Source organism: Aulostomus chinensis, chromosome 8 (genome assembly GCF_037954235.1).
Source record: "Aulostomus chinensis isolate RoL2024-O1b breed Wild chromosome 8, RoL_Achi_v1.0, whole genome shotgun sequence".
Classification (NCBI taxonomy): Eukaryota; Metazoa; Chordata; class Actinopteri; order Syngnathiformes; family Aulostomidae; genus Aulostomus; species Aulostomus chinensis.
In genome coordinates this window covers 25,500,650-25,515,792 of record NC_141327.1, presented here as the reverse complement: position 1 = coordinate 25,515,792, position 15,143 = coordinate 25,500,650, and the positions used below count along the sequence as shown (strand labels likewise).

Sequence of the window (15,143 nt, the reverse complement as noted above, 5' to 3'; positions counted from 1 at the left end):
GCACCGTGAAGCATTCTGGGACATAAAAAGTTTCAATAACCAATCAGACCTCACAGCTCTCGGCTTACCCGGAAGTAATACTTCACAGCTTAAAAATCCCGGGAAATCTTTTTGCGTAGCGCAGTTGATGAAGTCGCTGAAATAATAAGAAGAAGAAGAAGAAGAAGAAGAAGAAGAAGAAGAAGAAGAAAAGCTTTAAAAGCGTACAGATAATTTGCAAGTATCTGGCGTTCACTGTGCTGCAGCCGATATGGATGAATATGACGAACTCTTCGATGTACATGACGACTTCGAGGAGCAGTATGCCGACGAGCTGGAAGCTTTGGCTCAGATGGAAGGTGAGGAGACCCACTGACGAATTAATGTTAGCTACTAAAACATACTATAAAAAAAAGAAGTAACATTTATAATGTGTAATGTAAAGAGCAGACATTGTCAGAGTTAAGATCATCCTCCAACTCCTGATTTGAGAACTCAGCTTCATCGTAAACACAGAATTTCCTGGTCTGTTGATAACCTTCTCTCTCAGTCCAGGTCTGCCATGTTTAGGTGGAACATTAAGTAGAAGTATTCTTTAAAGGAGAAATCTGTAATTAGAAATATCTCTACGAAGTATAACTTACTTTATATGCATCTCAGTCCTCTCGAAGACTTAGTTTTAAATTTAAATAGGTAAGAAAAAATAATTTTAAAAAGTGACAACAAGCTACGATTGGGCTTTAAATACATAGCTAACCTAAGTCCTGGTATGTAATGTTTGTTTATTAGTATTACACAATGTAACGGGACGATTCTTAGCAGGAATGGATCTAACATACGATGAGTCTGTCTGGTTCCATCGAAGTATTATGTTGATCATTTGCCTATGAAAAGCACATTTTCTTCAATTCTCTGGTTTTCAGCTTTTTTCCCTTTTCAGGACCCCTGATGACATGTGTTTGCGTGTGTCAGCCAAAATGTTATTTTCCAGAGGAGCTGAAACACTATTACAAGAAAAGAAAAAAAAAAATTGAGATGAGTTGGAAAAATGTGGCTTTATTTTTGTGTATCAGTCAGAATGCTTTTCTTCTTCTATGTACCTTTCGTCTTGTTGATCATCTTTGACGATCCTGGCATCAAATCAGGGATTTAAACCGCTGGAGAAACCACCCATCCGCCCATGTTTGTTTCATCATCATCATGTTCAGAATTTAAATTCATTCAGAATGTTAGGATCTAAAATCTCAATTCAATCAGGAAACTGCGAGACACTAACGGAGGGAACCCAAGATGGCATCGTAGCAAAAGCAGTTTTGTGGGAACACATTTGACTGACGGTACCAGAACTGCAATTTGAGGAACTCTAATCAAAGAATTTCTGTTGGATAAATTACTGACGGTCTAATGCATTGACTGACTATTTAATCTACTGAATGCTTGCAGCATTAATAGTGTGTGGGTTTCTTCTCCGTAGAGGAATCTTGCAATCCGACGAAACGTCAGCGTTCACAGGACGACATTTCAGACATCGAGCACCTGCTGTCCGACCAGCCTCACAGTGAGTTCACATTGAGGTGGTTTTCTACTGATGTTCATTTTTCGCTGCAGATTTGGAACCTGAAACACCATCTGCTTCTTACAGCTCCAAAGGCAAAGCGTCCGAAGCGGGATGCAGGTGTAACTAAGAGACTTTTCATCTCATCACAGCTTCAAGAGAACAAAGCTCCAGCGCGGAGTGATGACATCACACCCCCGTTGACTCCAGAGCAATATGAACCCTCTCCCACCCTCAGGTATGAGATGATTGGAAGACAGGGAGGCAGTAAAGTGGGCATTTGGAGCTTTTATATCCTTTCTCACAGCCTACCTGGTTGTATAGCTAGTGTACGATTCTTAGTTCCAAATGCTGTCGACCAGGAATTCCCAAAGTGTGGTGCGCGAGATAAAACATGCGATGGTGGTTTGGAGTGTTTTTTCAAGTGGGATTTTCCCAAACGATAAAGACAAGTAAATAAACATTTCCTTTGAATTTAAAATCAAAAGCTGACATATTAATTAATAAATAGATGGATTCCCAGCTACAACTGGTTATAGAACTTCATCAGTTATTTTAAAGTCAAAGAATGAAAAATTTCCATTACAATTTACATCATTTTGCTTTTTGCTTTTTTTTTTTGATCGACCGATAACATAAAGTGACTAATACCTGCAACCCTGCTGAATAAAGCAAAATGGTCATTTACAAAGTAAAAGTGCCAAACATTTGAAAATTAGAAACATCAAATCTTAGGATGTGCTGTGTTTCTTCTGGTCTCCAGTGACAGGAGAAGTTAACATCATTCATGGTTTACCCTTGAATCAAATACTGATATCAAATCAGAATTAAGATTATGGTTAGCTGAAGTTCTGAACACGTTTAATGCGCGTGTTTTCAGGTCAGCCACCAATTTGCTGGATATCAGTGGCTTCGCGACCATCCCTGAGACACCGAGGCGACCTGCCTCTCCAGAGAGGTCTGCGCGTGTGTTGAAGAGACCCCCGCAAGAGGGAGACTACATCACGGTGACTGACTCCGTAGGGAGTCGGGTCTACCTCTGTCAGAGGGAAGACTCAGCAGCAAAGGTTAAACTCAGCAGTCTCTCATCTGTAATGTTGGCTGATATTCAGGGCAGCTCCTCGTCCTGCACCCTGGTTTACTGATAGCATGCAGTAGCTTCAGCGTCTATATTCTGTTTATTCATTCTGCCAGTTGGCTTGTTTGTCTCCAGGTAGTCGACTCCAGACCGGTACCAAACTCCCACGGTTCTCTGGGGCTGCTCGCAGTTCCAATAAGTGTGTTGAGAGAACAAGAGGCGGAGAAGGTGAGTATCTGTGCTGCTGTTGATGGCTGTAATCTGTTTTCTCTCTGGACATCCAGCTAAAGGTTGATCCCTCTCTAAATCTGATTATGATTAACTAAACACAGAGATTATTGCAGCCATTAAAGCAACTAGATGTTTACATAATCCACTTTTGAGAATATAGGATGTATACGACACGAGACAACATAAATGGGGCATTTGTAACACAGTAACAAAGAGGGACGCATGGAGCCCGTGGGATTAATGTCTCTGTTTCTCTAAAATACAGCGTCATCAGCAAGTGGTGGAAGAATCCCAGCGTCTGTCTGAGCTGCTGGCGAGGTAACTGGCCACCCAGCTCTCATACATAAATTCACCAGGAATGTAATAGACGTTTCAATAATGCATCTTTAATTGTGTCACTACAGGAGCGTGAATGATGTGTTTCGGGAGTCTGAAAGAAGAGAAGAAGAAGGAGAAGAGGAGGAGTCTGAAGACTCGGAGGGGCGAAGCTTTCGACTGTGGGTTGACCAGTTTTCTCCCCGGCACTACACCGAGCTTCTCAGTGATGACGTATGTCATGTTGTCATTCTTTTTAACCTTTTACAAAGAGTCAGTCTTTTTACCACAAATAAGTACAAGACTTTATTTTTTTTATTGCAGTTTACCAACCGCTGTCTGCTAAAGTGGTTGAAACTGTGGGATACTGTTGTTTTTGGAAAAGAGAGGAAGCCCCGCCCTGCACGGCCTGACAGACAGGCTCCAAACCAGACCTCGTTTAAACCCAATCAAGCCAATCAGAGTCAAAATCGTTTTAAGAGTAAAAGTGAGATGACTGAGGAGATCCTGGAGGCTGAGCTGGACCAGTACAAGCGGCCTAAATACAAGGTCAACACCACACACTCATAGATTTCAATTTGATAACTTTACTTGTTATAAGAGTTTGTTGTTGCTTCCTCTTCTAGGTGGCTATGTTATCCGGCCCTCCAGGTTTGGGGAAGACCACCTTGGCTCATGTTATAGCAAAGCATGCTGGGTACAATGTGGTGGAGATCAATGCCAGGTGAGGTGAACAAAGGTGAATCTCTAAAGTTGATTTTGCAGTAATTCTACTAATATAGTGACCTTACTTTTGTTGCCGTCGTTGTTGTTTTAAAGTGACGATCGCAGTGCAGAAATCTTCCAGAAACGCATCGACACGGCAACTCAGATGAAGTCAGTTTTAGGAGCCAATGAGAGACCCAACTGCCTCATCATTGATGAGATTGATGGAGCACCTGCAGTACGCTCTTCACACTCATTAAAACCAACCAGAAAAATGTGGTTCGATCATGCATTTTTCAAATCTTTCTTATAAATGTTCTTTTTTTGTGTTTGTTTTACTGGGCAGGCTGCCATCAACATTCTGTTAGCTACTCTGAACAGGAAAGATGGCCCCGGCGGAGACGCAGGCTCAGAGTCTGGGAAGAAGAAAAAGAAGAAGGAGCCCATCCTGCTCCGACCAATCATCTGCATCTGTAACGACCTGTAAGAGACGTCCTGGATATTTAACGGTCCCAGTAATGTTTTGTCATACACTTTTAAATTCACCGTTTGTGAGCTTATGTGCGCTTCATTTTGTCCCCTCTGTCCTTTAGTTACGTTCCAGCTCTCAGACCTCTGAGGCAGCAGGCCTTCCTCCTGGCTTTCCCCCAGACTCAGCCCTCCCGCCTGGCACAGAGACTGGCAGAGGTCGGCACACACACGAGAGTGCACATCAGGCCGTATTGTTCTGTCCCAAACAGGCCCAAGTCCGATACAGATTGTAGAGTTTAGGCTTAATCTTTCAAAAATGACTGGCCAGAAAAAAAAAACTACGATTCAATTAAGCTGAAATGACCAATAACGTTAATGATAATTAAATGGCTGGACCCCAATAACCAGAGAGCTGCAGACACTGGCTGGTGCAGCAGAAATGAAACAACTGCTACTTTAACAGCATCGCAGTAATAAAACGCCTCCGAAACACAAATGTTTCAACAATACCATCTCCAGATTTGACCCAATCAACTACCTTGTTTATTATCTTTCTTCTTGACGATTGTAAACAGCTCTGGGTCATACTGTCATTCACCTGCATGGTTTATGATCGTTGTAAACTTCCCCCGGTGACAATTCTTGTTTCCCATCCTGTGTACTCAGGGAGGATCTGTAAATATTCATCGCTTTAAATGTTTAGCATGCAGAGGAACCAAACTCATTCAGGTCAAAAATGTGTATTACGTGATCCTCCAATGAAAGCTAAGATCTACTTACGTGCAAGCGGGTTAAATGTGCCGTAACTCGCACATCCCAAACTTTATAAATATTAGTATTTTGCGTGCAGTTTATTAACTTTAGTTCCACAGATCTGAATGTGTTTGCTTCCTTTGCACCCAAATGTGTTCATTTTCATCTTGATTATTGTGTCTGTGCACGGACCTCCTTACTGGAACAGATAAGGTGACGTTTATGCATTGAGTTTGTGACTCCTCAGGTCTCCGGCTCCAGACAGATACATGCTGCTGGAAAACTGGAATGTTTGAGTTTTCCGTGAATTCTTTTGTAACTTACAGGTGGGAAAGATGTTAGCAGTAGTCCAGGTACACGGTGAGTTTTTGTATGATGTTTGCAGATCTCAGCCCAACAGGGGATGAGGGCTGACACGGGCACGCTGATGTCACTGTGTGAGAAGACGGACAACGACATCAGGTCTTGTATCAACACGCTACAGGTGGGTGGCTCCTTCCCTGTGGAAGATTGAGGTGCTATATTAGCACTGTAGTAGTGTTCTCTCTATAAACACATGTATTCTTGTCTGTGTAGTTCCTGTACGGTCGTGGCCACAAACAGCTAGACACCAAGACAATCCAGAGTGTGTCTGTGGGGCAGAAAGACCAGAACAAGGGCTTGTTCCATCTGTGGCAGGAGGTCTTCCAGTTACCACGAACAAAACGGTACCCACTCTGGAGACTAAGGAGTCAGTGGAAACACACTGTTGTTACATTTGTCACATATTAGGAGTCGCAGTTGTGTAAATATGCACCAGAATCCTGCACTGTTTCATTTGGAATTTTGAAATTTGATTTCTATTCAGAATTAGGTCAAGATTTGAAAGAAACGTTTTTATTCTATCTGGACGATGTTCATTTTGTCCTTGGAGCGTGAAAGGGAAGCTGACAAGACTTTAGGTGCTGAATAATTTTCCAAACGTGTTTCCAGGAAACATATCGGTGAGAGGTTTGAGGACGGACCCGGGTCAGGAGGTGGAGCTCAGAGGTTTCAACACATTCTGCACCTGGCGTCATCTAGTGGAGAATATGAAAAGGTGTCTCAGGTATTAAACCGAGGATATAGTTCTCAGAATTTCACCATACTCTGTAATCCTAGACAATAAAATACTGCATGTTGATGTTTTGTGTGTACTATTTTTGTCTGTCTCATTTCTTCAGGGCTTGTATGATAATTATCTGTCCATGCGAGTCCGTGATCCCAACCTGCTGAGTGTGAGTGAGGCGCTGGATTGGATGATATTGTCAGACAGACTGAGCCAAGTAATAATGCACGGGCAGAACTTCTCCCTCATGAGGTACCAGCCTTTCCTGGCGGTTACATTCCACTTCCTGTTTGCCCACACACACGTGCCACGCATCAGCTATCCCCACAGCCATCACGAGGTACTAATCTGACTTTAGTGCAAACACACATAAGGCATATTAGGAAAATATTCCAGATATCAAATCTAATATCATCATTGTCTGGTGGTCTCCAGGCCACCTCCCGTCTCCTCAGCAGCAAGAACTCTCTGTCCACTATGTTGTCTGACATCCCAGCATGCATCAGGACCAGGGTCAGCCAGCTCAACCTGACCCTCGACATTCTCACGCTGCTCCTCGACATCATCTGTCCCAAACTCCGGCCTGTAAGTACAGTTGTACATACCTACGTGTATTTCTTGACCTCGTCAGTCGGTGTAAAGGGATGCAGTGTATTTTGGTTCATGTACATCAAGTTGGGTTGCTGAGAAAAATCCCTTAAAATCAAGCAGAAACAAATCCATCTCATGTTCAGCATTGTCAGTGCCATCTTAGTAGAACATTCAGGTAATCACTTTAAAGGCTGCTCAACATACACAAACAATCCCCTGGGACTGAAGAATGAACTGAAAATACTTCAGCGGTCAAGGTCACTGTGTACAACTGCGGTATTTTTAAATTTGTAAAAATATCAACATGCTGGAACAAAAATCAAGTTTTTATAAATTATGTTTTCATGTTATGAAACAGTTCTAAGAGTGAAAATGACAAGGAGCTGAAAATGTACACCAACCTTTTGTAATATTATGAATAATGTCATTTTGAAAAATGTTAATTAAAATGATGTTGGAAAAAAGTAACGTTCAGTTTTTGGTGATGAAGTCAAGATATCATCAAAGATGCGGGTCGGGTGTCCTGCTTACAGTAATTTATGTGAGGACCAATCATGCTGAATAAATGATCCAAATCTGGCTTGTCAAGGATGACAGGTATTCCTGTTGCTGATCTGAAGCGTGGCGTGTATCTTCCAGGTGAATCCACAGCTGTTCAGCAGCAGGGAGAAGGAACAGATGTGCGAATTGATTGACACCATGTTGGCCTACAACCTCTCCTACAGGCAGGATCGCACACCTGAGGGACAGTACACATACGTCCTGGAGCCGTGAGTACACACACACACACACACTAAGGTCAACTGTACACTGCTGATGGACACATGAAGATCAGTCGAGTGGTTGCAGGGTGTTGAAGGTCACTGCTCTTGTCCACGCTGTGTGATGCTCTGCATGCAAGTGCTTAGAGAATAATCCCCTTATCGCCTGGTGTGAGTGTGTGATGGTGATGCAGCAAAGCCTCACTGATGAGGTACAGGTGGATGGACCAACGGGTGCAGGGACGGATAGACCGGAGTCACTCTGAGATCTGGAGGAATGTCAAAAGAAATGGAAAGAATGGAGAGGGACGAGGAGAATTGAGCACATCGGACTACTCTTTCACTTTTGTTCACCTTCAGCGGAGGATCTGGTGATGGTAGGATGGGATAATTAGCTGCTCGTCTCCGCCATGCCGGCACAGGCCGATGAGCAGCAGGGCTCCCAGGGGGGCTCCTTCCTGCAGGCCCGATGTGACACGGTCCTGGTCACCAATGATTGGGGTCTGCCTCTGGTGTTGGCACTGCTGCTGCTCCTGCTGGTCTACACCTTCTTGTACCTGCCCTCCTTAGCACATCACAACAGCAGTCTCTGAAACCACATGGAAGGAAGACAGTAGTGGATGACGACTTCTAACGTCAACCAGAAGATACGCCTCCAGCTGCTCTCTTTGATTGGACTCAAACTGAGAAAGAGATTTTAGCGTTAGCCTGCTTTGAAAGGTTAAAAAGTCAATGAGCGATGGAAAGACATGAGGGCGTTCAGTCTTCCTGTTTCTCCTCTTTGTGATTTTGTGTTGAACTTTTTTTTTTCCACATGTCTGGCGTGTTCTAGAATATTCTCTGTGCTCTGACAGCATCTGAATTCAGTTCCTGTTTGAAACTTTCTTATCCAGTGAATGTGTTGAGTATAACCTACTACTAAGACCAAAATAAACCAATGTTGGAAATATACATTAGTGGTAATAAAGATGGATTCAGATATGTTTGTTTTTTCTGTGCTTTACTTATAATAACTAAACAGGCTAATTGTTCACTCCTCTTACACAAGGAGTTGAATTACTTGAGGGCTTCATTCAATTTTGCCAAGCGTTAACTTGCAATAAATAGCTCACAGTCACGCTGGTATTATCTTATTTATGTTATATTTTTAGGCACCGTGCAGACATGGAGTGAGAGTGTTTACTGGCACAGCAGTGTGTGTGTGTTTGTGTCTGTGTTGGAGAGAGATGAAGATCTGTAAGAGGATTATGGTTTTAGAGAATGACAGATTCAGGATTTAATTCAGGAAAACAAGCTTTTTTGTTTTTTACTTTGTCATCTAACAGGGGCTACCTCATCATGTTTTCAGTGTGTTTGATTTTAGTTTGTGTAAATTTTGCTGTTTGCGTCCAACTGTTTACAAATTAGGTGTGTGTGTGTGCTCGTGTGCGTGCAGGCGAGTTGAGGAGGTGGTGAAGTTTCCAGGCCTGCCTCCCCGCCGCCAGCTGACCTATCAGGCCAAACAAACCATCAGCAGAGAGATGGAGCAGGAGAAGATGAGGAGAGCCGAGCAAATGATGCAGCGTAGAAACCCGGCACCGGTGAGACTGCTCGAACACGTGTAACCCTTCAATTCGCGGGTTTGTTAAATGCATCCCGTAAATAATCAGTTGGCTGTGTGTTCATCATCAAAACTTTCTACTGTGTCTGTTTGGTGCAGAAAGATGAAGAGAAGAGGAGTGCTGGTCCTAAACCAACCAAGAACCATCAACAGAGGCTGGAGAACATTGTTAGAGAGACCACTGTGGAGACCAGGGTGAGACACACACACACACACACACACACACACACACATTGTTTTAGACACCGAAGAGGCAAAGATGCAACTGAAACTGCTTTTGCATCTTGACTGGGGTTGAGGGTCGTCACTTGGCGGCGTATTTCCACAGTGGACTACTAAACTGTCCCATCCAGCATGTGCGGGCTGTCATGGCGGCAGTGCATAGTGTGTTATCTAGTACCTGATAGAGTGCACATGGTGCCCGTGGGAGGCTCTGTTCCAAATTCCTCTGGCTGAGGATGATGCAGACCTTTCCAGTTTTTCTCTTGCTTGTCAGTTGCCTGTCATGGTAACTGTGGCCAGGTAGATATGTGCTTGTATCAGAGCTGAGGGTGGGGAGTCGGGGGTCAAGACAATCAAATCACTGTGAGGGGATGTCTTGGTGTAAAGGCACCAGAGAGTTGCTGCTCAGCAGGTAGAACTTAGGTTTTCTGAGCACTGGGTTGACTGTTGAAGCAGCGGTGCTGTTGTAATTACCAGCTCATGCCTGTAGGTGGTGGAAGAGAGGAGCATCATTGAGTGTTGGAATATTCCAGTAAAAGAGAGCTGGAGCCTCTAGAGAGCAGAAGCCAGGATAATGTGAAGCTACTGGGTTACAGTCTCTAATGGGGAATCAGGGAAATTAGGCTAATGAGAAAGTGTGTGTGTGTGCGCATTCATGGGATTGTTCCCTGGTACCGACCTTGCTATTGAGGTCAGTGTTCTAGAAATGTTATGATTAAATTCAACCTCAGTCATTGTGTGTTTGTGATCTGCAGCCCGAGGTGGATTTCTTCGGCAGAGTTGTTCCACCCAAACCTCAGCAAGCGCCGGCGTCCTCCGACTCAGGTACTGTACTGTGTAGCCTCATTGGTCCAAACCTTTGGAGAGATGAGGCTGTTAAGAGAGAAATGCCTCGAGGCACTTCCTGTCCACACGCACCGGAGGAGATAACTGATGTGTGTTAGGTAACAGTCCTGATTTAGCTGCTGAAGCACAGCGGCGAACTGCAGGCAGGAGATCGTTACTGTCAGCTGCTGCCTGCATTTAACCAACCAAACGCTGCCGTGACCTCCAGGCTTTGACCTGGAGGTCACGGCAGTTGGAGAAACAAGGATTAGATGTAAAGTGAATCTGTAGTAAACCCAACTCTTCCTACATCAGGTTTCAAGTGTACGTTGGGCTGCCATGTGATGACTTTTGTTTATGCACAGAAACTTTGTGCTAATTGAAGTTTCAAAGGATGTCAGTCCTCCGTCAGAGTTGTGCCGCTGGTTGTCTCCACTCCCAACATGGCTGCCTGCCCATTTTTCTTTTATCAGAGTGGTGAAGCACATCAAATTCTGGTAGAATACATTAATGCTCCGTGTGTCTGGTAATAAACATCAAAGCTTTTTATTTATTGTAATTGTTTGCGCTGCAAAACCTGAACTGGCAGGTGGGTTGTAACATTCCACCCACAACTCAGGCAGAAACAATTGCACACTGAACCCCTAGGTGGCGCTCTGTAACAAACATGCTCCGTGTGTATCTCTTCCATTTGTCTTTTTTGGGGCCGATTAGCTGTTGGTGTCTTTAACACACAGGAAGCATGAGTTCTGTTGCAAACTCGCAGCTATGAAAGCAGGATTCATCTTTTCTTGCTATTGAACTTAGCGCACGAGGTGACTTTTGACGTTAAAATTCAAAATAAAACCTAAAAGATGTCTTGATCCTGTCTTAACAATGGACAGCTGAAGTTTTTCTAATTAAACAGGAGAGTAGAAGGCTGTGGATCTCAACCCCAGAGAAGCTCAGAAGTAATTTATAACGTCACTTTAAAAGGATAAACTGGGCTGAAAAGTTGAGGGAAATGATGGAAATCTGGTGCACTGATTTAACAGTCAGTTATTCCCTAGGCAGTACTCCAGCAAGTATTCTCAAATTGGAAGTATTTTCCAGTCTAGATCTTACTCAACTAAATATGACTGGAAACTGAAAAGATGAAATACTTGAAAGAAATAATTTGAACCCTCCAGAAATATAAACTATGAAACCAACTTAGTTGCTAAATTCAACTTTACTTCAAACGTCTCAAAGATCATTTTGAGGTTTGAGGATGAAGGCACCAACATTTCCTCTCCTACAGTTCACGTAAGACGTTCTGTTTTCTCTCTCGCCAGGTGAGAGGGGTGCGGTTCTCGCCATGGGAACGGCCGTGGGCAACAGTGACGTGTGGTTCCGCTTCAACGAGGGCATGTCCAACGCCGTCAGACGGAACGTGTATATCAGAGAACTACTGTAAACCCCCCCCGCCCCACACAATTCTGACCTTTTTATTGTCATGTATGTGGAAAATAAAACCAACAACATCCCAACTTCTCAATGAAATCAGAATACATCTTGATAAATTCAAAACAGTCTTTATTTTGATTGACAGTGTAAAGAGCCAATAAAAAGGTGGTGTTGAACATTTCTCAGCAGTCCATGGAAACAAACATCTAGAAAGCTACTGGGTGCTGTTCACTCACACACAGTCGTCAGAGCATTCAGGCATCTCCAAATAAATAAACATAGTAGTAGCACTAGTGTGTGTGTGTGTGTGTGTGAGTGTGATAGAGAGAGAGAGCAGGTTAGTGTGTTAGAGTGAGTGCGGGATTCTTAAAATTACGATGCATCCGTGCTTGTGTTTGTGTGTGTGTGTGCGTGCGCGTGCGTGCGCATGTGATCATTAGAGGATCACACACTTCCCCTTCTCAACCCAGGGGTTGGCCCTCATCAGCTCAGGGTTCAGGAACGGATCTTCACAAACACAACCCTCGATCCACTTCACCAACCTGCAAGAACACACACACACACACACACACACACACACACACACACACACAACAAGCAAATTAAAGACTGTATACATGTAAAACTATTGTTCTGACGACCAATTTCAAGCACTTTGGGCGGTCCTGACTTCCTGAGACCCTTCAAAAGAGAAACTTGGGGTTTTCGACTTGGGTTTCAGATCAGAATTGAGTTTGTTGTCAGAAAAGTTATTTACTTTGTCATGTGAGTTTGGTATTTCGCTGCGAAGATTAAATAGAAGCAGCATCACCAATGTGGATAAAGTATGCAAATGTTGCCTGCAGCCACAGCTCAACCACACACGTGTGTTGCTTCACCTGTTATTTTGCAAACAGCAGGTGTTTTGCATCATCTGGTGGTTTCATCAACCTCTCACTCTCGGACGTCTTTAGCTTCTGATACTGATTAAGGCGTCACAAAATGATGCTAAGGGCTGGAGTATTAATAAATTATACATTGATGTACTGCTGTATTCTGTCTGTGCCTCGTGTGTGTGTGTGTGTGTGTGTGTGTGTGTGTCCGCTCCTACTCACTCAGTGACGGTGATGGAGGATTTCTCTCTGTTGATCGCCAGCTGATACTGAAGGCTCTCCACTTCTCTCCTCATCTGAGGAACGTCTAACTCCTCCATGATGCTGCTGCTGCTGCTCGCACGACAACACAAACTAGTAAGAAAAGCAGAAAAAACAGCGGATCGCTTGTGAGATGCTCTTTTTTTTTACGGTTTTGAAGTTCAGATGTGACAGTCTCTAAATAAATTGAAGTTATAAAGATAAGAAAAATCACAACCCAGAGTAAAATCAAATAAAATATATGAGCTTAAACTTTAAACACGTGCTTGATATTTGCAGAATAACTTGGATTAATGAAGTGGAGTAAAAAAAAAAATCAAGGTGAAGTACATAGGCCTGGCTTTCTGTTGTTTGGCTCACTGGAGCTGCTGCAGCTGAGTGGATGAGTATCAAATTACACCCATAGAGTTTAGAGAGGAAGTGGGCGTGGTCAGAGTGACGTCATAGATTGATCAGCGGACCAATGTTTTGCAGCCTGGATTTTGCAGCCGTTTCCATCACCATCTTTGTTTGGAAGAGAGGGACGAGCCTGATTCGGCGTTGCTACATTGGCGAGTTGTCAATCACAAGGTTGGCCACACCCTAAATCTTATTTTATCTAAATTATTCCAGATGGCTCAGTGAGCGGAAGTGAAACAATATTAGATATCAAAAGAAAACTGTGGAGAAGTGCTTCAATGTCTGACTTTGTCAAAGATACAGTTGTTTGGTATAATTTTGCAGCTTTTTTCCTCATCTAACCCATCACTCCGGACAGATGTTTTCATTAATTTTGTACTTAAAGTCATGTTAAACGAAACTTGAGGCTAGATGGGTCAATTATACAATAATGATGCTGTTCAGGCCTCGAGAAACCAGAGCAGAAATAGTTTTACAGCGGGGTTCTTGTTTCCTAAACCTAGGTGATCTCCACCACGTCTGACTTTGAAAATCCCTGGTTTACGTAATTAGACACCTGAGCCGCCCCCTGCTGGTTATTAGGGAGGATGCAGCTTGAAGCCACTTAATTGGCTTCACTTTTCAGACACCCCCCCCCCCCCCCCCCCCCAAGCAGGTCTGTCCAGGTCTTCATACTGTCCCTGACTGCACCACATAATAAAAATACTGTTGTTTTCACTAAATCCAAGCACATTTTTTTGTTGGAAATACCCTAGATTTCATTTGCCTGAGTGTCATAATCTACACACACACACACACACACACACACACACACACACACACACACACACACACACACACAAGTGAATCAACAAAGACAGATAATCTCCTGTCTTTTGACTGTAAATTGTGCCCCACCCTGCCACGGGCCACATATCAGCGGGGAGAGGCAGTTCCAGCTAACTATGGACCAGCTCAGCCCCCTATGCTGGAAGCTGTCTCATCCCCCACCCCCCCCCCCCCCCCCCCCCCACCCCCTTCATCTTTTTAATGGATCTAAGTAGGTCGGCTGTCCGGTGCCTGCCACCCCCCCAGCATCCATTCTGCTGTGCTGCTTGTGCAGCCAGCTGTTCCGGGCCCTTCATCATTTAATTATAATGTCCTCCAAATGTGTTAAGCCTCCATCACTCACCATCAGCCATATTTCTCGGGTTTTTTTTTTCCTCGGTGGTTGCAGCAGATTAAGGCGCCTTCGTGAGCGCAAAAGCAGGATAAAATCAAGTTCGACCCAAACATATCACGATTGTTGGATGATGTACAAACATAAAAACACCGCATACACGAGAGCTCTTACCGTCAGGCCTCCCGGGAAAGACCGCTGGTCGAGTTAGAGTGCAGCCGGCGGATGGAGGATGCAGGCCGGGCGGTAACGGCGAGGATGAGTCGCTGTGGCGGAGGAGGAGGCGGTTGTGTCGGTGGAAGGAAGGGCACTCCCCTGCGCTCCTGTCTGCTAGCGACTGGATGCGGGATGCGCAGGGCGGAGATGCTGGGAGGGAGACACGCAGCAGCCTGCTGCTTTGACAGTCAAACGAGGGCTGGAGCCCGACGACGCACCTGTATGGAAATGTGGAGGAGAGCTGAGCTGGAGACAGGAAACACGCAAATGAGGACGCGCTCCAGAGGGAGAACTGGTTTCTGGACCGGAGGTGATGTCGCTCTCTGCTCCTGCAAGGCTGGAATCCCCGGAGACCCCCCAGCGGATTAAAATATCCGGTTGTAGCCAAAGAAGAAGTGACGCAACCATTAATGGTTATTGTCTGTTCGAATTTGACGAAACTTGGTTTAAGCTTGATGAAAATGTCAAATTCGACCACATCCAGACATTCGCTTTCATGTCTCGTTACTTGTCCAACGCGTTAAATACGAGATGGAACAAAAGCATGAATGGAATGTTTCCGCTTTAGTTCTAAAGATTAAAATCTTTATTTCTCCCTGACGACTCGTTTTTTTTATCCCTTCCGGACGTGTGTGTGT

At 44.2% G+C, this 15,143-nt stretch overlaps 2 protein-coding genes across 3 annotated transcripts; one reads left to right on the top strand and one right to left on the bottom strand.

The window, feature by feature from the left end:
• Positions 1–74: 74 nt before the first annotated feature.
• Positions 75–12,179, top strand: chtf18 (CTF18, chromosome transmission fidelity factor 18 homolog (S. cerevisiae)). Its single transcript, XM_086211944.1, has 22 exons — positions 75–338; positions 1,454–1,537; positions 1,622–1,772; positions 2,415–2,601; positions 2,748–2,840; positions 3,109–3,161; positions 3,248–3,392; positions 3,483–3,707; positions 3,785–3,882; positions 3,978–4,101; positions 4,210–4,346; positions 4,457–4,550; positions 5,473–5,571; positions 5,664–5,794; positions 6,060–6,174; positions 6,290–6,514; positions 6,610–6,759; positions 7,405–7,535; positions 8,962–9,106; positions 9,226–9,321; positions 10,104–10,173; positions 11,487–12,179. The coding sequence occupies exons 1-22, from the start codon at positions 251–253 to the stop codon at positions 11,606–11,608; spliced, it is 2,763 nt and encodes a 920-aa protein (XP_086068070.1). The 5' UTR covers positions 75–250; the 3' UTR covers positions 11,609–12,179.
• LOC147257782 (guanine nucleotide-binding protein G(I)/G(S)/G(O) subunit gamma-13-like) lies at positions 11,711–15,098 on the bottom strand. Of its 2 annotated transcripts, none has more exons than XM_086211953.1 (3): positions 14,464–15,098; positions 12,693–12,803; positions 11,711–12,140 (listed from the first exon to the last, which is right to left on the bottom strand). In XM_086211953.1, the coding sequence occupies exons 2-3, from the start codon at positions 12,788–12,790 to the stop codon at positions 12,035–12,037; spliced, it is 204 nt and encodes a 67-aa protein (XP_086068079.1). In that variant the 5' UTR covers positions 12,791–12,803; positions 14,464–15,098; the 3' UTR covers positions 11,711–12,034. The 2 variants fall into 2 exon arrangements, with proteins under 2 accessions (XP_086068079.1, XP_086068078.1); XM_086211952.1 differs by having other exon boundaries at positions 12,693–12,824; positions 14,464–14,903.
• Positions 15,099–15,143: the final 45 nt, after the last annotated feature.

What these genes read in the sequence shown, in the direction of transcription:
- LOC147257782 (XM_086211953.1), bottom strand. Translation starts at nt 12,790, where the DNA reads ATGGAGGAGTTAGACGTTCCTCAGATGAGGAGAGAAGTGGAGAGCCTT. An exon ending in TCCTCCATCACCGTCACTGA is followed by an intron (nt 12,141 to 12,692) that starts GTGAGTAGGAGC and finishes GTGTTCTTGCAG; the next exon opens with GTTGGTGAAGTGGATCGAGG.
- chtf18 (XM_086211944.1), top strand. Translation starts at nt 251, where the DNA reads ATGGATGAATATGACGAACTCTTCGATGTACATGACGACTTCGAGGAG. An exon ending in CTGTCTGAGCTGCTGGCGAG is followed by an intron (nt 3,162 to 3,247) that starts GTAACTGGCCAC and finishes GTGTCACTACAG; the next exon opens with GAGCGTGAATGATGTGTTTC. An exon ending in GTGGTGGAGATCAATGCCAG is followed by an intron (nt 3,883 to 3,977) that starts GTGAGGTGAACA and finishes GTTGTTTTAAAG; the next exon opens with TGACGATCGCAGTGCAGAAA.